This window comes from Leucoraja erinacea, chromosome 17, assembly GCF_028641065.1.
Source record: "Leucoraja erinacea ecotype New England chromosome 17, Leri_hhj_1, whole genome shotgun sequence".
Taxonomy (NCBI): Eukaryota; Metazoa; Chordata; class Chondrichthyes; order Rajiformes; family Rajidae; genus Leucoraja; species Leucoraja erinaceus.
In genome coordinates this window covers 4,352,728-4,374,748 of record NC_073393.1, presented here as the reverse complement: position 1 = coordinate 4,374,748, position 22,021 = coordinate 4,352,728, and the positions used below count along the sequence as shown (strand labels likewise).

General features: G+C 41.6%; 1 protein-coding gene across 1 annotated transcript; it reads left to right on the top strand.

The window, feature by feature from the left end:
* Positions 1-63: 63 nt before the first annotated feature.
* On the top strand, positions 64-20,233 carry LOC129705025 (nuclear receptor coactivator 5-like). The gene is made up of 10 exons (XM_055648401.1): positions 64-159; positions 3,853-3,917; positions 4,319-4,366; positions 4,681-4,757; positions 8,566-8,695; positions 9,371-9,570; positions 12,334-12,615; positions 13,989-14,054; positions 14,344-14,532; positions 18,651-20,233. The coding sequence occupies exons 2-10, from the start codon at positions 3,859-3,861 to the stop codon at positions 18,689-18,691; spliced, it is 1,092 nt and encodes a 363-aa protein (XP_055504376.1). The 5' UTR covers positions 64-159; positions 3,853-3,858; the 3' UTR covers positions 18,692-20,233.
* The last annotated feature ends 1,788 nt before the right edge of the window (positions 20,234-22,021 follow it).

The window sequence follows — 22,021 nt, the reverse complement described above, 5'->3', positions numbered from 1 at the left end:
CTCGCCCATTGGCTGGCCTCGCCGCCGCCCAGCGCCCGATGACAACGGCGCCCTGATTGGGCCGGAGGAAGGAGCGGGGATGGTGACGTCAGAGCAAGCGCGGGTTCCGGTTCCGGTCGCGGTCGTCGTCGGCGGCGTCGACGGAGAGTGCGTGAGGCGGTGAGTGTCGGCCCGCGGCCTCCTTCCCTGCTTCCCTCGGCCTGCCCTGCCCCTCCCCCCCCCTGCCGCCCCCCCCCCGCCCCCCTCATTCCCCCCCCGCCCCCATTCCCCCCCCCCCCCCCCCCCACATTGCCCCCCGCCCCCTCCCATCTCCCCCCCCACATTCCCCCCACATTCCCCCCGCCCGCCCCCTCCCCCCACATTCTCTCCCCCCCCCCCCACCCCCGCCCCCCCCCCTCTCCCCCCCCCCCACCCCCCCCCCTCCCCCCAACCCCAACTCCCCCCCCCCTCTCCCCCCCACCCCCCCACTCCCCCCCCCCCCCCTTCCCACCCCCCCGCACCCCCCCCCCCCCCCCCCCTCCACCACCCACCCCCCCCCTCCCCCCCCCCCACCCGCCCCCCCTCCACCCTCTCTCTCCCCCCCCCCCTCTCTCCCCCCCCTCTCTCCCCCCCTTCTCTCTCCCCTCCCCCCCCCCCTCTCGCCCCTCTCTCTCTCTCTCTCTCTCTCACCCCCTCCAACTCCAAAACCCGTGCCCCCCCCCCCCTCCCTCCCCCCCCCCCCCCCCCCCCCCCCACCCCCCCCCCTCTCCCTCCCCCCCCCTATACCCCCCCCCCCTCCTCCCTCCTCCCCTTCTCCCTCCCCCCCCCCTCCCCTTCTCCCCCCCCCCCCTCCCCTCCCATCCCCCCCCCCCCTCCTCCCCCCCCCCTCTCTCTCCCCCCCCCCCTTCCCTCCCCCCCTCCCTCCCCCCCTCCCCCCCCCCTTCTCCCCCCCCCCCCGTGAGGTCCCGTTGCTGGGGCCACGACTCTGCCTTTGTTGCTGTACGTGGCGGCGCGGCCTTGATGCTGCCGTCGATGGTGATGGTGGAGCAGAGTTGACACTCGCTCGAGCCTAGGCCCGGGGCCTGCTCTGCTCTGTCCCCGCTCACCAGCCTTCCCGCCTATGCTGCTGACTCTCCCTCCCTTCCCTCCACCCCTCTTCCCTTCCCTCCACCCCTCTTTCCTTCCCCTTTTCCTCTTTTCCCTTCCCTCACTCCCTATCTTTCCATCCCTCACCTCCATCCTGGCTGGACAAATCCTACTCCTCCGCTTTAATTCAACCAAATCCTTTCCCTGCAGGCCTTCCCCAACCACTGGCCTGAAAACAGTCTAGTGCTGGTTTGTAACATAGTGTTTTGGAGACTCTGTATGTATTTGATGCTGATATGTTAAGAATTTATTGAGAAAGTCGACTCAAGTTTAGAAGGGAAAAAATGCTATTCAATTAGAGTAGATTTTTAAGATCTAACAAGCACAAGTCAACTATTTTCCAAATTTGAGATGGTCTGAAACCCACAATTGTCATTAAATGGAATAAAGTTTTTATTTAAAATTGTTTTACACTAGAAAATGGGGGCAGGTCTTCAGAGAGGTCTTCATGACTATTCTACGCTGGTGTTACTTCATATCCTGTTCCATGATCTATCAAATATTTATTTTTCATTTTAAATAGAAACATAGAAAATAGGTGCAGGAGTAGGCCATTTGGCCCTTCGAGCCTGCACCGCCATTCTATATGATCATGGCTGATCATCCAACTCGGTATCCCATCCCTGCCTTCTCTCCATACCCCCTGATCCCTTTAGCCACAAGGGCCACATCTAACTCCCTCTTAAATATAGCCAATGAACTGGCCTCAACTACCTTCCGTGGCAGAGAATTCCATAGATTCACCACTCTCTGTGTAAAAAATGATTTTCTCATCTCGGTCCTAAAAGACTTCCCCTTATCTTCAACGTTTGCATTTTATAGCCATGAAATTTACAAATAATAATGGAAACACATGGTTTGTTTTGCACCAGATCTATCAGATTTGTCAGAAGCGGCAAATTGACATTTGCATTTAATTATCCTTTTTGCTAACATTTGAATTACTCTGTAAAATCAAAAGTTTAGTTTAGTGATACAGCATGGAAACAGGCCCTTCAGCCCACCATCCGCGTCGACTAGCGATCACCAAGAATGCGGACTCCTGATCCTGACAGGAAGTGGTCCTGTCATATAATTTTCATTAGATGAACTTGAGTTTGTTGAAATTATTTATTTTTTGGTGTTGCTCAACTTTGTTTCAACAAGTATACTTGGTAGCTTTGAGATTGTGCTGCTGAATCAAATTTCATAATTGCCATGTTGTATACAAAAACATTAATGTGTTAGTTTGTTGACTTTCCATTGTTGAAGATAAACTGTCTGTCACAGTGGTTAGAACATAGTGATTTTGTTTTTGTTGATCATCAAGGTGTCAACTTATATCAGTAATTTATTTGTTTTGCAACTACTGCATGTCTTGCTGAGTAGTTTCAGCATTCCCCATATTTACTTTAGGGTTCCAGCATATTTTGTGGAGCTTTTGGTCTTATGGTATAGAATTGAAAAAGAGTGCAGTTGGATATTTTTCCCCCATTCTGTCAAGATGCTTGAGGAAATAAATCTCATTTGAAAGAGTGTATTTGTTGCCAAATGCCCATTGTGCATAGTTACCTTTCAAGCAAACTAGCTATTTGGTCTGGGTCTGTTGGAGCCACTGGGCTTTTTATAAAGGGACACATTAACCTACATAAATAGTCGCTTCCACCTTTTAAAATGTCAGCATGTTTGCATGTGCATGAGTGCTCGTATACATAAATGTCAATTTGAGCAATGGCGTGAGAATAAAAAACACAGGAAATGGAATGAGTGTACATTAAGTTTGTGAAGGAAGTTCATATGATAATTAGATATTTTGACAACTGGAACAGTACAGCACAGGAACGGGCCTTTGCGATGGTACTTTAAAGGCATGCCACCCTCTGAGACAACATTTTACCTCCTGTCTTAAATAGCAAATCCTTGTTTTGCAACATTGCATCCTGCCACCAGAGGAACACCATCATCACATCCACCTTGTTAAGCCTCGTCAGGATCTTGCCTGTTTCAAAAGTACCGCATATTGTGTGTGGTCTGGTAACTTGGTGTTAAGGCAAAATACAGTTCTAGTTTGTTATTATCCAGCTGCCGTTTGGGCTAAGTTTATGACAAACTACTTACTCAGTATAATTATTTAAGATGGAACTGCAGATGCTGGAAAATCAAAGGTAGACAAAAATGTTGGAGAAACTCAGCGGTTGAGGCAGCATCTCTGGAGCGAAGGAAATTGGCAACGTTTCGGGTCGAGACCCTTCTACTCAGTATAATTGATCTGTGAGTTATGCCCCTGTCCCACTTAGGAAACCTGAATGGAAACCTCTGGAGACTTTGCGCCCCACCCAAGGTTTCCGTGCGATTCCCGGAGGTTTTTGTCAGTCTCCCTACCTGCAACCACCTGCAACCTCCAGGAACCGCACGGAAACCTTGGGTGGGGCGCAAAGTCTCCAGAGGTTTCTGTTCAGGTTTCCTAAGTGGGGCAGGGACATTGGCCTATGAGATGTTTTGTACCTTGAAATGTACATTTTAACCTGTTACCTATCAATCTGCAATGTTATTGCACTGTTTAGATTCCTACTTCATTTTTATATAAAATGCAGTTTCTTCTGAATTGTTTTGAAGGTATAAGGGCAAAGACAGATATAGGATTGTGAATGCATTCAAAGCAAAATGTGCAAATGGGCAATTTATTTCTTGAAGCTATTGAAGAAAAGGACGTTTAGTTGATGCTTTCTCAATCACTTATTTCTGTAGGTAAAGATGGCTACTTGGATAAAACCTAGGGTGGCCCAAACACACAAACTGAGCGCAGATGGAAGGTAAGGGAAGTTTAAAAATAATATGTACTATTCTATGAAGGGATTGTTCATCTAATTTTGGCTGGTTCTATCATTAATATTTGTCAATTTTTTGAAATTTAATGACATTTCCTCTGGACTAGTCCAATGTAGAATTCCATTGTTCAAATATTGCTAATTTCCATTGAAAAGAGCTCTGTTCTATAGTGGAAGTTGACGTGACTGTTTGGAAAACCACTAATGTATTACGTCCAGCCAACAAAGCTGGAAATTTCCTGCAAGACTTTAATTGATTACCTGCATCTCTTGTCATTATGGCCAGCCTTCTGTGACAGTGCATAGAATGGGTTCTTTGTTATATTAAAATGGTTTCAACCCAATGCCTGGAAATTGACACTTTTGCTCTCTCTCCCTCCCTCAAGTGCTTACGCGTCCACAGAATACAACATTGCAAGAGAAGCTGTGCCAAGGTATGGAAGATAAAGTTCAGAAAATATGGAATTACGGTCGTGATCAAAACATTGTGTTTGAGGAACGCGGTAGATAAGCCAGCATCACTGGGGGAACGGATAGGCGATGCATCTGGTCCCAAAATATCGCCTGTCCAGTTCCACCACAGTAGAGGATTGTGTTCTGAAGCTTGCAATGACAGCTTTCATATTGTACAATTGCTTTCTTGCTTATATAATTTAGTTAACTGCAAAAATTGCGATATCTTTGTTTTCATTGGATAAGTAGAACCTCATTTTATAGCATTCATATTTATCTGTTTGTCCTCTTTTAGAACGAATGAAGTGGTGGAATATTATAGTGGTTATCCTGAAGGTTACACTGCAGAGGATTACAACTATACCTGGACTGGTATGATCAACTATTATGCTCCTGCATGTTGTGGCATTCTCAAAGTATTGAGTAGAAAATTAATAAAGTAGTTTTTCAATGCAATGTGGTTAAGGAATAATTGGAAGAGCAAATAGGATAGCGGAGAGGCTCAACTTGTAGTTTAAACAAGAGGTCTGAATCAATGGTTTATTTAACCTTCTCTCCTATCCGTTCCCAGGCTCGACCCATGATCTAGTGATCTCATCTCTTTTTTTCCCCCTGTCCTTTCTCCACATAGCCATTCCTTATCCCGAGTGTTCTGCTACTTGGTCACATGCAATTAAGTTGTGTTTAAACTACAGTCAGAACATATCGATGCAAGTTAGGCATCTAAAATTAACCTGCTCCGGGTAATGTTTTTCCAAAGGACAACATTCTTGGAATTGGATTTTGTTAATGTAAACCTCCTGGATCTGAGGGCTGAGTATAAAAATATACAATGCTGGATTCTGGCGATGCCATTCCCCTTTAATAATTTGGTATGGTGTTGTGATTTGCTTTTGCCTTGGGATGGCTATATTGTGAAGGAGGGTGCTGATGTTTGAATAGCCAGGTTTGGGACTACTTCCCAGGAATTCGACTTTAAAATAAGGTGTGAGACAATGCCATTTACATGGGACAAAGACCATGAGTCCATGATGTCCAACGTAAGCAAATTCTGTGGGTTCTGGGCTTAACATCTCAACAATTTGGTGAATTTTATTTTACTATTTATCATAAGTTGTAGGAGCAGAATTCGGCCCATCAGGTCATCGACTTTGCCTCCACAGCCGTCCATGGTAATGAATTCCATGGAAATGAATTTCAGGCCCAAATATTTTTCAGCATCATTATTACTCTTCTTTGATATCCTTAATTCTTGGCTTATGCAGAGAACTTGAGGCTGTTGTGGAGGCAACAGGGAAACTAGTGACTGGATTATGTCCAGGGTTTGAGGGATTAAATGAAATTCATTTATTCATCTTTCAGGATCTGGGTGTTGCTGGCAAAACCCAACAGCCCATGAGAAGGTGCAGGTGTGACCTCTGCGGTTTCTCTGGTGGAGGTACTGCCAAATTGCTTTTGGGTAGGTTTAGAGTCCGTAACAATGAAGGAAAGTGATGTGTTTGCTACTCAGGGTGGGGTGCAACTTGAAAGGGAGCCTGCAGGTGCTTGTGTTCCCAGATTCCTGAAGCTTCTATTCTTACCGCAGACAGAATCATTTGGGCGAGTAACTGCGGTGCAATTTGTAAATTGTTCACACGGTGGACACTTTGTGGTGAAGGGGATAAATGTTTATAGTGGTACAGCTGATGATGGAGCAGACTACGGATGGTGTTGAAGTTATCCTCTTCTGTACAATTTAATCAGTCTTTTGACTGATCTCCTCCCCACCTTATACCATCTTGGGAAACAAGGTTGGGGAAGTGACTGAAATGTCAGTGGGGCGGCACCTTGAATCCAGTGTCCACTGATTTTCTGGAAACTGGTGGTGGTCTGACGACCCCACCCCCCCCCCCCCCCCCCCCCCCCCCCCCCCACTTAATCCCGGACACAAAAAAAATCCCCATAGCCAAGCAACACGGATAATCCAGAAAAACCCTGGAATTTAGGGAGCTGGAAAATTGGTGGTGGACCTGCAGTAAAGGTTCGCAAACCTCTGACCTGTGATTGTAGCTGTTTTTGTTTAGTCTGGTTTCTCGGTCCATGGGCGGTCTTCAGGATGTTGATGGCAGGGGGATTAATGCTAATGCCACTGCATGTCAAGGATAGGTGGTCAAACTTTCCCATAGTACAATCAATTGACTGGCACATTTGCAGCACAAGTGTTTCTCGCTGTTGATCAACCCCAGTCACATATGTTGGCAAAGTCTTGCTACATGAAAGTATGGACTGCTTCATTATTGGGAGTTGCAGTGGAATTAAACTCTGTGCAAACAGCACTGAACGTTCTAAGTTCTGACCTTATGGTGGAAAAAAGTAATTGAAGCAGCTACAGGTGTTTGAACCAAGAACTCAATCCTGAGGAACTCTGATGGTGATGTTCTGCGGTTAGGGTCTCATTGATCTTCAACAACCAAGCCAAATCGACTTATGTGCAAGGTACGACTTCAACCACGGGTGGGTTTTCCACTTGATGTCCACTGATTTACAGGGCTCCTTCATGTCACACTTGGTCGAATGCAGCCCTGGTGTCAAGGACACTCAAGTGCTTGTCCCACTTACATGATTCTTTTCGGTGACTTGCCGGCACCTGTCATTGTCGCAGCAGGTCGTCAAAAATGTTCAAAATGTTGAAAATCCAGCGGCGACCAGGAAAAGGGTACAACTCTTTGGGTGACTACTCACGACCATACTGGCGTCACCCTGCTCCAGGCCCTTTACTCTCACCTAGCTGGTGTTTTTGAACCTGGGCTACTGTGAGATCTAAAGCTGTACAAAAACTAAGCTGAGCATTATGAACACTGATTTTGTATGTATTGCTGGATTGCACTGATGCCTTCCCATCGCTTTTTATGTAGGAGTTAATTGGATTGATTTGCCCTGGCTTTTGTGAATGTGATGTGTAGTTGAGCAATTTTCCATGGTGGATAGGTGACAATGTTGTACCTGTACTGGAACAGCTCAGTGATAGATGTGAAGTTCCCATGGGATTCAACCCCCCCATTCTATCATACTCCCACAATTCAGGCAGTTTCATTGCCCATTGATTGAACAATGGGCATGTCTTTGGGGAGTGGGAGGGAACCCTATCAAAACAGAGAGTGCAAAATTCATACAGCAGGCAGTGCAGGCCGGGATTGAGCGCATATTGCAGGAGCTGAATACTGGCTGTGACACATGCTGCTTATAATTAGTTTCCTATAAAAAAGACCTGTTTATCTCTTATTGCAGATATATCTATAATATCACGTGTCGATCAGTGTTGGGCTATTCAAAGCAAATAAAATCAGTGGTTTGTAGAGTGAGAAGAGTTGATTTGGAATTTAAATTACTTGGAAAAGTTGAATGCAATTAGTTAAAATTAAGTTCAATTTACAGATAATAAGTTCAAAACTCTTACATAAAATTGTTTGTTCCAATGAACGGCAGAATTTGTTTTCTCGCTCTCTCTCTCTCTCTCTTCAACCCACCCGTTCTCCCAACCTCTTATCAATCTATCGTGATTTTTGTGTATTTTGCAACTTGCAGACAAAATCAACTTATGGATGGATATCTGTAAAAACTGTACCCTTCTGCCTGGTTCTGATTCTCTCAAACATTAAACTTTTTCACTTTTTCGGCTGTTTTTCGAGAGAGAGCCATCCAGTGGCCTAATTATGTAACTGGAAGATGAAACATTTATATTGACAATGCATTATATTAAACTATGTCCAAACAACATCAAGGAGGCAAGGCATTCAGATTCATGCCATAAATGTAAGCATAGATGAATTACAAACTTCTTTGAAATTAACCATTGCCTTTGAGTTTCTCCTAGACGTGTTTAAAATACGTGAAGAAGCATTTTGCAAGATCTACGATATGATACCACTTTATTTACCCCAGAGGGAAATTAGTCTGCCACCAGTTAAAGTTACAATTACAAGGCATTGAAAGAGAAATTTACATGTCAAATTATTTTAAATCGTACAAATAATGTGGCAAATATTCAAAAATAACATATGACAAATCATGACATGTTGCAATAATCTAAATTAAGTTTAATTTTTCCCTCCACAAAATAAATAAGCATCCTTGAGGCTGGAATTAAAATGAATCATTTGGATTTATTTTAAAGTAATGGATTGTATTTTCTTGGTCCTAGGAGAAGCCTGCAGGCCTGAAGATGGTCGCCGAGAAGAACTTTATCAGCAGTTCTATAAAGAATTGGAGGAGGATTACAACAAAGAAAAGCACGCTGATTGTGTTGTCATAGCCCTAAGCAAGCAACAAGGGTAAATCTCAGGAATGTTTGCGTACTTTTCTACTTATTGTGATAAAAAGCATAGGTTGCTGAAGTTCTGCTTGTTATTGATGCATCAGTCAAATTAATTTAATATTTAGGGCCTGTTTGCAGTTTAGGATTGCAGACTTCGACTGATTAACCAGCCTAATCCATTCTACTAACAATCTGTTAACCGCTGTGTTTGAAATTTGATTCCTACCTATGTAACTCTTTCCTATTATGTAAAGAATTGCTTCAATTTATTGCCTGGAATGAACCAAAATAGTTAATTTAATGCAATTTAACGGAACCATCAGCAAACACGTTTCAACCTTGGCTTCTGAAAGTATAAGTAAATGAACATTAATGTCAACAGTCACCCTTATTAAATTGATGGTAAACCAGTAGAAACGAGGAACGTGAAAAGACACAAAGTGTGGAGTAACTCAGCGGGTCGGGCAGCAGTCCATGGTTGAGTGATGTTTCAGGTTGGGACCCTTTTTCAGACTAGTGATCCAGTTGCCAATTACTACTTCATCTGCAAACGCATTCGATTATTTAAGGTTTAAGCCTTTGAGTATTACTTTTGAAAAAAACTTGTGTGGCAACTTACAGCAAGTTAAATGTTCAATCTTGCTTTGGTTGACTAACTAACCAGAAAATGTTCCCCTGTTGCAATTTTAAGGGATTATGCCAAACTAATAGGACGTCGAGTGCAAGAGCTTGGACTTCTCGTGGATTTGGTGTACCTTAAATTAGAGTTGGCTCTGGATACTGCTCTGAAAGATGTTCGTGAAGAAGGTTCCCCCTTTTGTGTTGTTGTCGGTGGAGAACATCAGTCTCTTTCATCTTGCACAGTCATTATTTTGTATGCTGGCCACAAAGGTAACTTTTCAGCTTCCATAAAGATGCACTTACAATTCGTGAGATTTCCAATTTCACATTTATAATGAAATGTTTGTCACGTGTGAGTTTGGGCAGCACGGTGGTGCAGCGGTAGAGTTGCTGCCTTACAGTGCCAGAGGTCCGGGTTTAATCCTGACTACAGGTGCTGTCTGCATGGAGTTTGTACGTTCTCCCCATGACCTGCGTGGGGTTTCCCCAGGTGCTCGGTTTCCTCTCACACTCCAAAAACTTACAGATTTGTCGGTTAATTGGCTTGGTAAAAATTGTAAATTGTCCCTAGTGTGTGGAGGATAGTGTTATTGTGCGGGGATTGCTGGTTGTAGCGGACCTGTTGGGCTGAAGGACCTGTTTCCGCGTTGTATCTCTCAACTAAACTGATACAGTAAGATGGAGTGCTTGCCCTTGTTTGAAATAATCTCCAATGTTTATATGCCTAAAAGGTTCTGTTATGATGTTCCTCAAATCAAAATATTAGGTCTGCCTATTAATAATAATAATTTGACTACAAGCAAAGGTATACCCTGCTTTGCTTGCTGTTAATACTGAGATACATAACCATTTACATGTGTGAACATTAAAGCATTAAAACAACCTCGAGCAATTGGGAAGAGGGGTGTGTAAATGACCTTGTGTGTGCCTGCTCCTTCATATCTGTTTCTTAGCCAAATTAATGGGCTTGCTTTTCCTGTGCTAGGTCATGGCATCAGGAAATTAACACCATCTGACACGTGTTATAAATCCATAAGCAACTGAGATTCCTTTTCCCTCACAATTATTGTGCCAATGGATATAACTGAAACCCACTTTACAGGACACCACGTTTCACAAGGAATAGCAAGTCAGTAGGTTGATTGGGGGGTGCAGAAAGACACTGTTTAGCAGACAAGGATAAGGGGTACTGATGTCAGTTTAAGATTAGTTCATGTTCAAGAAGAAACTGCAGATGCTGGAAAATCGAAGGTAGACACCTTCCATGTCTACAGTAGCCCTTGCTGTCTCCTCCCCTTCTCAGCTCTCCCTCAGCCCACCTGACTCCCCCTCTTCCTTTCTCCTTTCTTCTCCCTGCCCCCCACCCTACATCAGTCTGAATAAGTGTTTCGGCCCGAAACGGTGCCTATTTCCTTCACTCCATAGATGCTGCTGCACCCGCTGAGTTTCTCCAGCACTTTTGTCTACCTAAGATTAGTTCATTACCAACATCAGTTAATTTGGAATTGATATTACTAATGGATGGATGTTTTTTTTAATTTGGTGATGGGGGAAATGGCTCCCTGGGTACCTGGGTGCTAATTTATTTTATCTTCACCCGAGCCCTGCAAATTGATTTGTTCAATTATAAAATCTGTCTGGAAATTTCAATCGTCTCTGAACAACATGGAACAAAGTTTGTCTTTTGTTTCCTACTGTCTAATTTAAGGACATTTAATACTCCGTTTTGTGTTTTTAATGAAATGGATTATAAGATCAATTTGACTTCAATCATTTGTTTTCATACGGTTTTGTTTTCAGTATCTGGATTTAATTTTTTGGCATGCGTATCTGCATTTTAAATATTTGTTTCATTGACTTTAAATTATTGTAACAAGGACATGAAAGTAATTGTGATACAGAAAAAGCTTTCATTTTACAGTGGACATTCTTGCCCTGACCTGTAAAGACTATAATAATGCACTTGTAAGGAGCAACGGTTCACCAACATGTAAATATGTATGTACGGGCCCAGCAATCTATCGTTTTAAGTTTAAGGGGGTAGGCCATTTAAAACTGAGATGAGAAAAACTTTTTCACCCAGAGAGTTGTGAATCTGTGGAATTCTCTGCCACAGACAGCAGTGGAGGCCAGATAGTTTGATATAGCTCTTAGAGCTAAGTAAATCAAAGGATATGGGGATAAAGCAGGAACGGGGTACTGGTTTTGGATGATCAGCCATGATCAAATTGAATGGCGGTGCTGGCTCGAAGGGCCGAACAGCCTACTCCTGCACCTATTTTCCGTTTCTATGTTCCATTTCACTCTACAATGCTGGCAAATGTTGCCGTTGTCGGGAAAGTGAAAGTAAGGAACTTGAAATATTTGTTAGTTGTCCAATATTTTGAACCGGAGACCACGTAAGCAGATCGGGGTCAATGTGTCAGTTGTATCTGATTGTGTGTAAATCATTTGTTAAAATATGCAATTAAAACTTTCCTTCCGCAAAAGCTACACAGCTCCTCCAAGCTCCCATCTCCCATTTTATACCATTGTTGAAGTTCTGCCCTTTATCCTTCTCAACACTAACTTCCCAAAGTGTATATGAATTGATGACCTGAAAATTCATGATTTGGTATACTTGTAAGTCTTAATGTTGCCTTGGACAAGCTGGGTGCAAAGATGAATGGTTCTGCACCATTCTGGTATTCAGGGTGAAGGGAATTCTTGGACAAATGTGGACTATAGTCTGCCACTGGGACGTAACTGACACTTAGTACAATTAGGTGGTATTACTAGGTGAGTTGAAATTCAGATATAATTTGTGCAACGTTCTGACAAATGCACTGATGATCAATGAAAAGAACATTTAAAACTCTTTGTCATGTGTGGCTGACTATCGTCACAGAAACCTTGTTGGGATATTTTTTGTTTTATTCTGAACCCCTTTTTGTACATTATCAAACTTCCTCGGTGTCACTTGCCACGCTGAAGTTTCCTTTTCCAGGTTTACTGAGATCTTTGACCTATAATAAAGTTTTGTCTGTTCGACAGAGCATCGTAACATGCCTTTAGAAGATGCCTTGGACCTGATTTCCCGTGAGCACCAACGCATATTTGGTGAGAATCTGGAGAAAGAGCGGCTGGAGATTGCACACAAGGCGGCCAACTTGGCAGACGATTATCTTCACCGTGAGGCTTACAGCGAAAGCCATGTTGTGCCCACCACCGTCCGACATCTTATGTTTCTGGTTGGTGATGGAAAGCACCTTTATGCAGAGGAGCTGCAAGTCGTCATTGAATATTTGACCAAGCGAAAAGAGGGAGTTGAGACAGGTTAGTTCATTATTAAATGCTGAAGTAACTCAGCGGGACAGGCAGCATCTCTGCATAGAAGGAATGGGTGATGTTTTGGGTTGAGACCGTTTTTAGGCTCAGTCTGACACCTATTCCTTTTCTCCAGACATGCTGGCTGTCCCGCTGAGTTACTCCAGCTTTTTGTGTCTGGTTTAACTGAGCATCTGCAGTTCCTGCCTGCATAGTTCATTATTAATCTGTTTTTGTGCAGAATTGATGAAGAAGCAATTAAAAAATCAGTTAATTTGGAATTAATGTTTAGATGCTGAAGATGAATTATCTTAAACTGTATATAAGTATTTGTCCCAATAATGAAAATAATCCAAAGACTACTTTGGAATATTGGACAAAGAGACACAAAGAACATTGTATCAGACGGGTAATTCTGCGCTTTCTCTTTTTGCCTCATTCTGCATTTTGCATGGAGTTCATGGAGGTTGAAAATCCTGTTCTTTATTTATGATCCATGTCATTGAATATTTATCGTTCTCAGTCCCCTTATATTCTTCATCCGCACCGTAACAAGCGCACAATTGGCTTTAAACACTCAGAATAAAAGTAGGTGCTTTTAGAAAGGAAATTAGGAAATTATTTGTCAGAGGGTGGTGAATCTGTGGCATTCACTGCCACGGAAGTTCTGTGGCGGTCGAGTCATTGGATATCTTAAATCAGTGATTGACAGATTCTTTTTTAGTACAGGTGTCGGGGATTATGGGAAGAAAGCAGGCAAATGGGGTTGAGAGGGAAAGATAGATCAGCCATGATTGAATGGTGGAGTAGACTTGATGGGCTGAATGCCCTTATAGACCTCCTGGAAAATATTTTTTTAACTGCACTTTGACATGCAGTCTGGCACAATAGTCAATATTTTTAAGGGCATCCACAATCATGGCTATTATCTCGACTGAAAAAGTTTAAATCTGGCAAGCTGGGAAATATAAACACAAATAAAACTGTTTTATCGTCTTCAAATCGCCCTACTAAAGGCCTAAGTGATAGGTTGTTTTAGACTACAGTTTGAAAATACCTGCTGGCAGCATCTCTGGAGAATAGGAATAGGTGATGTTCCAGGCCGAGGTTGTTCTTCAGACACAAAGCTGGAATAACTCGGCAGGACAGGCAGCATCTCTGGAGAAAAGGAATGGGTGACGCTTTGGGTCGAGGTCTGAAGAAGGGTCTCGACCTGAAACGTCAACCATTCTTTTTCTCCATAGATACTGCCTGTCCTGCTGAGTTATTCCAGCTTTTTGTGTCTAATCTAGAGTTTAATTTGTTTTTTTGTAAAATTGTGCTAGTTTCAAGTTACTGAAAAGTTGAACAATGTTGATAATCTGATATATTTGTCTTGATAGAGGCGAGTAGTAATTGGCAAACCTATCAAGAGGAGAGACCTGAAGCTTATCAGTGGCCCCATGAAGGTAAATGAGTAACGTTTCGCATTTCAGTAATAACTGACTTCTCTCGTCTGAGACAAAGGACTGAAAAATGTATCTGCACTGCTTCAAAATTACTGTTTTATCGCGTAAATAAATTTACTGGCCTGTGCCTTCAAATCCTGCCAATAATTCCTGCTAATTTCAGTGCAAAAAGATACTGGTTTGAAATAAAGTAAGATCATACTGGCGAGGAATAGGAATTTGGTGTGTTAAAATGTAAGCGTATATTGTCATATATTTGTGCTTTAAAGTTGTTTCTTTTATTTTCCAGCATCTCTTCAACAAGCTGCTGGAACTGAGAGTTATTATGACGTAGGCAGTGCTTCACAAACTTCCAACAAGCCCAAGCCCCTCCTTCCAACGCCAGTCAGGCCACCCCTTTTGGGTCACGCGCCTCTTTCTCAGAAAAAAACGCCTCTGTTGGGTGACCGGCCAATTAGGGCCCTTCTGCCAGCTCCAGGTTAGCACTTTTTCCTCAAAACGTAATGCAAAATGGTAAAAATCAGTTAAACGTGTTACCTTAGTTTCCGAGCCTAACTTCTCAGGTTATTAATCTGTATGTTTCAAAGTTGACTTTCGTGGTTGCATGATAAATAAAAATCAACTTTACCCAGGAACAGTCTGAAAAAACTTTCTCCTTAATATCCAGCTCTTAATACAATTCAATAAGACGTCTTGTTGGGAGGTCATATTGCAGCTGTAAAAGACGTTGGTGAGGCCACATTTAGAGTATTGTGTTCTGTTCTAGGGGCCGTGTTATAGGAATCATGTCACGCAGGAAAGGGTACAGAGTAGATTCATGAGGATATTTCCCAGACTAGAGGGTCTGAGTTATAGGCAGAGGTTAAATAGGCTGCGACTCTATTCCTTGGAACACAGGAGGATATATAAGATCATGAAAGCTCCATTGATGCTGCCGCTGCTGCTGAGTTTCTCCAGCACTTTTGTCTATCTTCGATTTTCCAGCATCTGCAGTTCCTTCTTAAACATGAAAGGAATAGATCGGGTATATGCGCAGTCTTGCCCAGAGTAGGTGAATCGTGGACCAGAAGCCATAGATTCAAGGTGAAGGGGAAAAGATTTAATAGGAATCTGAGGGGTAACTTTTTCCACACAAAAGATGGCGGGTGGGTGTGTGGAACGAGCTGCCAGAGGAGGTAGTTGAGGCTGGGACGATCCCAACATTTAAGAAGCAGTTAGACAGGTACATGGATCGGACAGATTTGGAGGGATATGGACCAAATACAGGCAGGTGGGACTAGTGTAGATGGGACACGTCGGTTGGTGTGGGCAAGTTGGACGGAAGGGACTGTTTCCTCGCTGTATCACTCTTATGACTCAACTGACCCTTTTGCAGTCAGTTATGCAGCTCATTTTGCAGCACGCTAGCCTGAATCAGAAGGTTTTGGGTCCAGGTCCCTTGCCCAGAATCGTGAGGTTATAATTATAGGCTGACGCTCCAATGTCTTCCTGGTGATGCTGGGGGTTCAGGCAATAAGATGAGATGTTAAACTATTCTCCTCTGTCATTCCACTGAACGTCAGAATACTGCTGTGCTGCATTTTAAGACCGTTGCAGAAATACCTGGTGATGTTCCCAATATCCAGTCCTCAATCATCATTACCCAAGACAGATTATAGGGCGATTAGTACACAGCGGTAGCAATCTTGCCTTGCAATCTTCATTAAACACTTTGAGATAAAAGCATAAGTAAAAGTATGCCAAAGCAACACTCAAGATAGCCTGCCAATAAATATGACAAGGGCTGACTTCACTCTGGCCTCTTTCTTGCATATTCCCCATTACCTTTGAATTTCCAACACAAACCCTCCCAAGATTACTAGCGCCCAATTTATGGAAATCCTGCATATGTGTGAGTTCCCATGATATTATTAAATTTGGCTGTCTGATGTAGGTGTGTACATGAGATCTTATCGGCAGAGTGTGTGTGGGTATGTGAGTGTGTGTGAGTGAATGAGCAAGCAGCGGGAGAGTCGGGGCGAGTTGGCCAGCACCTCTAAAAATACATGATCACCGTCTTTTCCTTTACTAGCTTGATAATTATTTTTTATGATAATTAAACTGCAATATTTTGTCATATTATTACATTAAGTATGATATGTTTTACTGTACTAGTTATACACTGGGATGTAGTTTAGGCTATAATCTTGTTTGACTAGCTTGCCCCTGTTTGATAGCACTGGCACCTAAAAAAATAGCACTGCAACACTGGGTAGCGCGGGAACTCACACGTCAGTCTGCCCTAGGCTACCAAGTTGAGGGTTTCAATGAAATTTTGAAATCAAAAAAGCAGTTCCATCCTTCCCATTAATGTGGTTGCATAAAACGTTATGATTTTGTTGGTTAACCTTGATTGATGGCTACATGCTGTTTTGAATTTCTTCCATTTGTTTTACTTAAGTTCTTTTTTGAGTTCATTAAAGTTATAAAACTGACATGTCTTTATTTTTACCTATGGCCTGCAAAAAATTGCCAAATATATAATGTGGCCCTCATGCTGAAAAACTTGGAGGCCCTTGTTGTAAGGTATAATTAAAACAATTACAGTGTAAATTAAGGGAGGAAATTGTGACATTTCAAGGTATAATCAAAAATTTCCTGTGTAAAGGATGCCTCTCTCTAGTTAGCGTAAACAAGCAAGGAACAGGTATGCTACAAGTAGGTGCACGTGTAATATCAAATATTTTCAATATGACAAATGTAAACAAACAAGGAGTTGGTGTCATTTTAAGGTATGATTATCACAAATTTTCTGTGTAAGTTGTGACAAGCAAGTAAAATGTGTTATTTTAAGGTACATTTATAAAAATTACAGTATAAATTTAAGGGTAAACGGGCAAGAAAACTGTCATTTCAAGGTACAGTTATCAAACATGTTCTGCATGACTGGGGCGCTGCCCTCTTTTACCCCCATCTCTCTTCCTCTTTTTTCAGTTTTTTTCTGTCTTATGCCTGATGACTACAGAGGCCAGTGCGACAGGCTTGTAGTCATTAAGACCACTAATCCTTGTCTTTTTGGGTACAGGGACAATAGTGAAGACTTTGAAGCAGGCAGGGGCAGTGCAGGTTTGCAGGGACTAGTTGAAAAGCAAAGTTTCCCCATTATCATGGTTTCATGTTGAACAACTAAGAGATTAGAAAATGGACCATCAGTGCTCTATTGATGTACAAATATAGATAAGTTAACCACTTTGTGTGCAATTATTATGTAGTTTAGTGTCGTTCTGCGCAACCTGGACTAATGGAATGACTGATCACCTTGTCAGATTTCCCTGAAAATCAGTGTCTGTACATCAGAGCATACAAGTAACACAACAGACAGCAAGGTCTCAACTCCAAATTCCAATGGGCATTTGGCTATAATTCGAGCTATATCAATGGTTGAAAGTTGATTTTTTTTGCTGTGTTCTTTGTACCAGAGGTGTGCAAGACATGATTTTCAATCAAATCTGAGATGGTGGCCAGCCAACCTTCTTACTTTTATTTGGTACAGAATCAAATCATCCAATACCAAGCAACTTATATACAAGTCTCCGATAAACCATCAATGTTTGCTGGATTTTGGTCGTTGAAAATTGTTTTTTTTTTTTGGGGACCTTGAAAGTCCTTGAAAAGTCATTGAACTTATAGCTGTTCCATGTGCACGAACACTGATTACAGATTAATTCCTCTTTAACCACTATGTCCAGTACTCCATATGTAGTCTCACTAAAGCCTTACACAGTTTTCGTCAGTTCTCTCCACATTTGTCCCGCCGATAGATTTCTCCGGTGCCTCCATCCCCATTGTTTAATTATTCTGTTTTTTTTATTATTCTGTACCTTCTCTCTTTCTATTTTTTTATTCTGTATTTTTTGATTATTCTGTACCTTCTCTCTTTCTATTTTTATTTATTTATTTTTAAAAAAATTCTTTATGCACAACTACTACGGACTGACGCAAAACTGCATTTCATTGTACTCATACTTGTATTTGTGCGATGACATTAAAGTTGAATTGAATTGAATTAAATTTAATTGAATTTATGCTCCAGTTTGTGGTCAAGACCAGATGATTTATTTGTAAGACACAATTTAAAAAAAAAATAAAAATTGAGTAACAACTGGATTGTTAAAGGAACATACTCAGGATTACTTTTTTTTAAAGTCATGCTGCGGGCATAGGAAAAATACAGGTGCAGAATCATTTCAGTGAATATTTAAACAGATGTGATTGGATTAATGTGACATTTGGAAATTCTAAAACTAAATTAGTACTTTGGGATGAATATAGGAGTGTACAGAACTGGTTAAAGTAGTGATTAGAAAACCAGGAGATGGCAAGTCGAAACCATAATTGCAGAATTCAAGTTTAAAGAAAATGTCTGCATATAACAACGAGATTTCAGTTTGAAGATATTATCTGTGATTGCTCCTGTGTTTGCAGTTGTAAGGTGCTGTAGGAATTTGCCTTGCAGGCTTGGGCCTCAACAATTTGTAATCTATATCAATGATTATATTGATTATTTAAAATCAATGATTTTATGTAGTAATATCCGCTCTTTTCATTTCACTTCAGGACATGCGTTAAAATTAGGTGCTCGACTCCAGTTACAGTAAAGAATGACAACTTTGAAGCATTAGAATGCATACTGCTTTGGAATAGTTTGTACCTTCAACACAAGATTATTTGATGAACACCAGACGATTACAACATCATACCGTACTAATACCATGGGACACCTTGATGAATAGTCACAGACTGTGAATTGTAAACTCTAGTATTTTAGCATTTTAAAACGATCCCATTATAAGTTCAAATTTATTTTAAAGATGTATGCCCAATGTCATGTACAAGGACCATTTTTATTGTAATTTATCAACGTCGCCATGAATAGTTTTGAAAAGATTGGGGAAAACGCCTTTGATAAATGTATCTTGCGATAGTTGTTTGTTTCATTTGTTAGATGTTTGTTGAAAAAAACTTCCCTCTGTTCTCAAGAACCTCTTTTACAAGGTTATACTGTATGGTGATTTTTTTAAATATATTTGGAGACATGAAATATGCTCTCCAGAGCTTTTGGAATACACACTCTTCCATGTGAGTATATCTATTAAAGGTACATTGAGCAAACATCACCATACAACGTAATCTTGGCCGGATTTGTACAATTGTTCACTTGACTGCTTTTGTACTGAGCATTGTTATAGGGGGATGCATTGATTTAATGACAACCAAAATGTTCCGTATATTCCAATTAAAGTAATTAAATTTATTTAATGTATTGATATACACCTGTTAAATGAAGTTTCTAATTATTTTCAAGAACTGCTGAAGGGTGGAAACTTGAGAACCATTTTGGAAACCAGAGTTTTCAGTGTTACATCGTGAGACTTTTTAAGGGGTGTCTTTTGTAACTGAAAAAATAATAAGGTGGTATTCGAATGGAATAAAGATTCCACTTTTGTTTAAACCCGCAAATTATTTGGTGCAGCACGTTTTATGTTTGATTTAAAGTAGTGAGGAAAGTGTTAGGTAATCCAACTCTGGTTCACGTTTTCTTGTGTTTGCACTTAACCACTTTATCAACAAACAGTATTTTGTTGGTTCTTTTAATTTTTCCCTCTCCGTTTGTAAGTTGCAAACTTTTTGTTTTTAATGCTCTCTCTTGAGTTGCCTATTTTGAGGTTAAAACTCAAATGTATTCTCGCTGTTCCATGTTCTTCGCTGAGAATTGTAGATCTTTTTTCATTTTTTCCACATTTTTAAAACCTTTTCTTTCAAAGGATTACCTATCCGCCTGTCATGCCTTGTTCTTTACTGGTGTCTGTTTTTTACCGGTTTCTCAATCCAGAGGAGAATGAATCCAATGCTTTTGGGGTAATTCGCTTCAGTGAGATGAGTAATATTCTTCCCCTTTGTTTTTAAGAGAAAAGCTAAAAATTGTTGTTCTTTGAATACTTTGCCCTGTATAGGAAAATAACCACATTCCATAATATATACTACAGGTTTGGGTGGTTACAATGTTTTTTTTTTGTTGCGTGGGGCAATACTTACCCGGTAAAGAGTGGAATGTTAGTATTTTATCAGATAGTTGCATACTAACCAGCAAAATATTTTGTAATGGTCCTGAAGTAAAGAAATTAAAAATCTTAAGGACATTTGAATTACTTGTTGCCATCTTTTCCATCTGTACATTTGATGAATGTTAAATCTTATTGAAGCCTTAATAAGGAAACATGGTTGTGTAATAGCTTTTACCAAATAGGGGAGAATTCCTGTTTAACTTTGGTAGTAATTTGAATGATTGGTCACAAATAATTGATTTTTCATAATTTTTGCATTGAAGGGTTAAAAATATACCTGGTAAGTTTCATTGTAACACAATGTAAAATGAAGTGGGTGATGACGTAGTTCTATTTGTGCCTCAGTGCCAAGGATCTCTTCAAAAATGCTCTTCATTGGGTAGGAAAATTGGAAAATGCACAACAAATAATCTTAGGATTATTTTAAGGATAAGGGGGAAATCTTTTAGGACCGAGAAAACATTTTTCACACAGAGTGGTGAATCTCTGGAATTCTCTGCCACAGAATGTAGTTGAGGCCAGTTCCTTGGCTATATTTAAGAGGGAGTTAGATGTGGCCCTTGTGGCTAAAGGGATCAGGGGGTATGGAGAGAAGGCAGGTACAGGATACTGAGTTGGATGATCAGCCATGATCATATTGAATGGCGGTGCAGGCTCGAAGGGGCGAATGGCCTACTCCTGCACCTATTTTCTATGTTTGTGTCTTAATCATTTCACAACCCCCAACTTTGCTTTAAAGAGAGAATCAGAATGTAGTTACGAGGTGAATAGTTAAGCATCTGGTGCCACCTCGGACGTAGCATATTTGGATATCTATATGAATCCTTCCACCTTGGAACCCATCAAACTGGATCCAGCTAAGGCTTAATGGTGGCACTGTAACTGGATTCAATTAGCTTGATCAGATCCAGTCCACTTACTGACCTCGCTTCCTGCCTATTTTAATCTAGTCCTGACATTTTATGAGAGCAGTCTTCATTATACATACAAGCCAAACATGACTTTGCTTTGTAGCACGACTTGCCTCTTAAGGTTGTGGATCATGAAGCTCTCTGCAACACAACTCCAGGATGGCTAAGAGCACAACAGGAGTCTAGAAAGCTGACTTCATCTGGGCCCCATTGTGAGAGCAATCAACTTAGTTCCACGTCCCTGGCCTGCATGGTTCGGCTAGTATTCTCTTAGATCATTATTCAGCTAGCAGGAATCGAATCTGCATTCTCCTAAACATTCAGTGACTTAAAACAAAAATCTGCCTCGGGTCACTTGGTTCGAATGCAAATTGGTTTAATACTCTGTCCCTCGCACCTAACCGCTCCACAGAATGGAAACATCTCGCTATCCACTGTTTCTACCATTCATGATTTAAATACCTCGCTCAGAATTCCAAACAACATTTCCTTGCAACAACAATCCTAGCGTCTCCTGCCTTTCGCTTTTACTGAAGCCCCTCATCCCTGGAATTATTTTGGTAAATCTCATCCAGTTCATTTCCATAGCTTTTAAATCTTATTGTGAAGTGCATTATATCTGCCGAAACCAATGTTTCATGGAAGTTCATGATCTCTGCCACGCGGTGACCTTCGTTGCAAGACATCCATCAGGCGGTCTTAATTTTGGTGTGTGCAAAAATAATTTCACAGTACAGTGCATGTGATGTAAAAGTACGATTGAACCATTTAAACTGTCATTGCCACTTTCGATGAACTTGCACCAGTATCTAAGATCCCCCCTCCTAGTCTCAGAATGGGGCGGCACAGTGGCGCAGCGATAGAACCACTGCCTTACAGCACCGGAGACCCGGGTTCGATCCGGACTACAGGCATTTGTCTGTACGGAGTTTGTACGTTCTCCCCGTGACCG

What these genes read in the sequence shown, in the direction of transcription:
- LOC129705025 (XM_055648401.1), top strand. Translation starts at nt 3,859, where the DNA reads ATGGCTACTTGGATAAAACCTAGGGTGGCCCAAACACACAAACTGAGC. An exon ending in TTTGTATGCTGGCCACAAAG is followed by an intron (nt 9,571 to 12,333) that starts GTAACTTTTCAG and finishes TCTGTTCGACAG; the next exon opens with AGCATCGTAACATGCCTTTA. An exon ending in AAAAGAGGGAGTTGAGACAG is followed by an intron (nt 12,616 to 13,988) that starts GTTAGTTCATTA and finishes TTGTCTTGATAG; the next exon opens with AGGCGAGTAGTAATTGGCAA.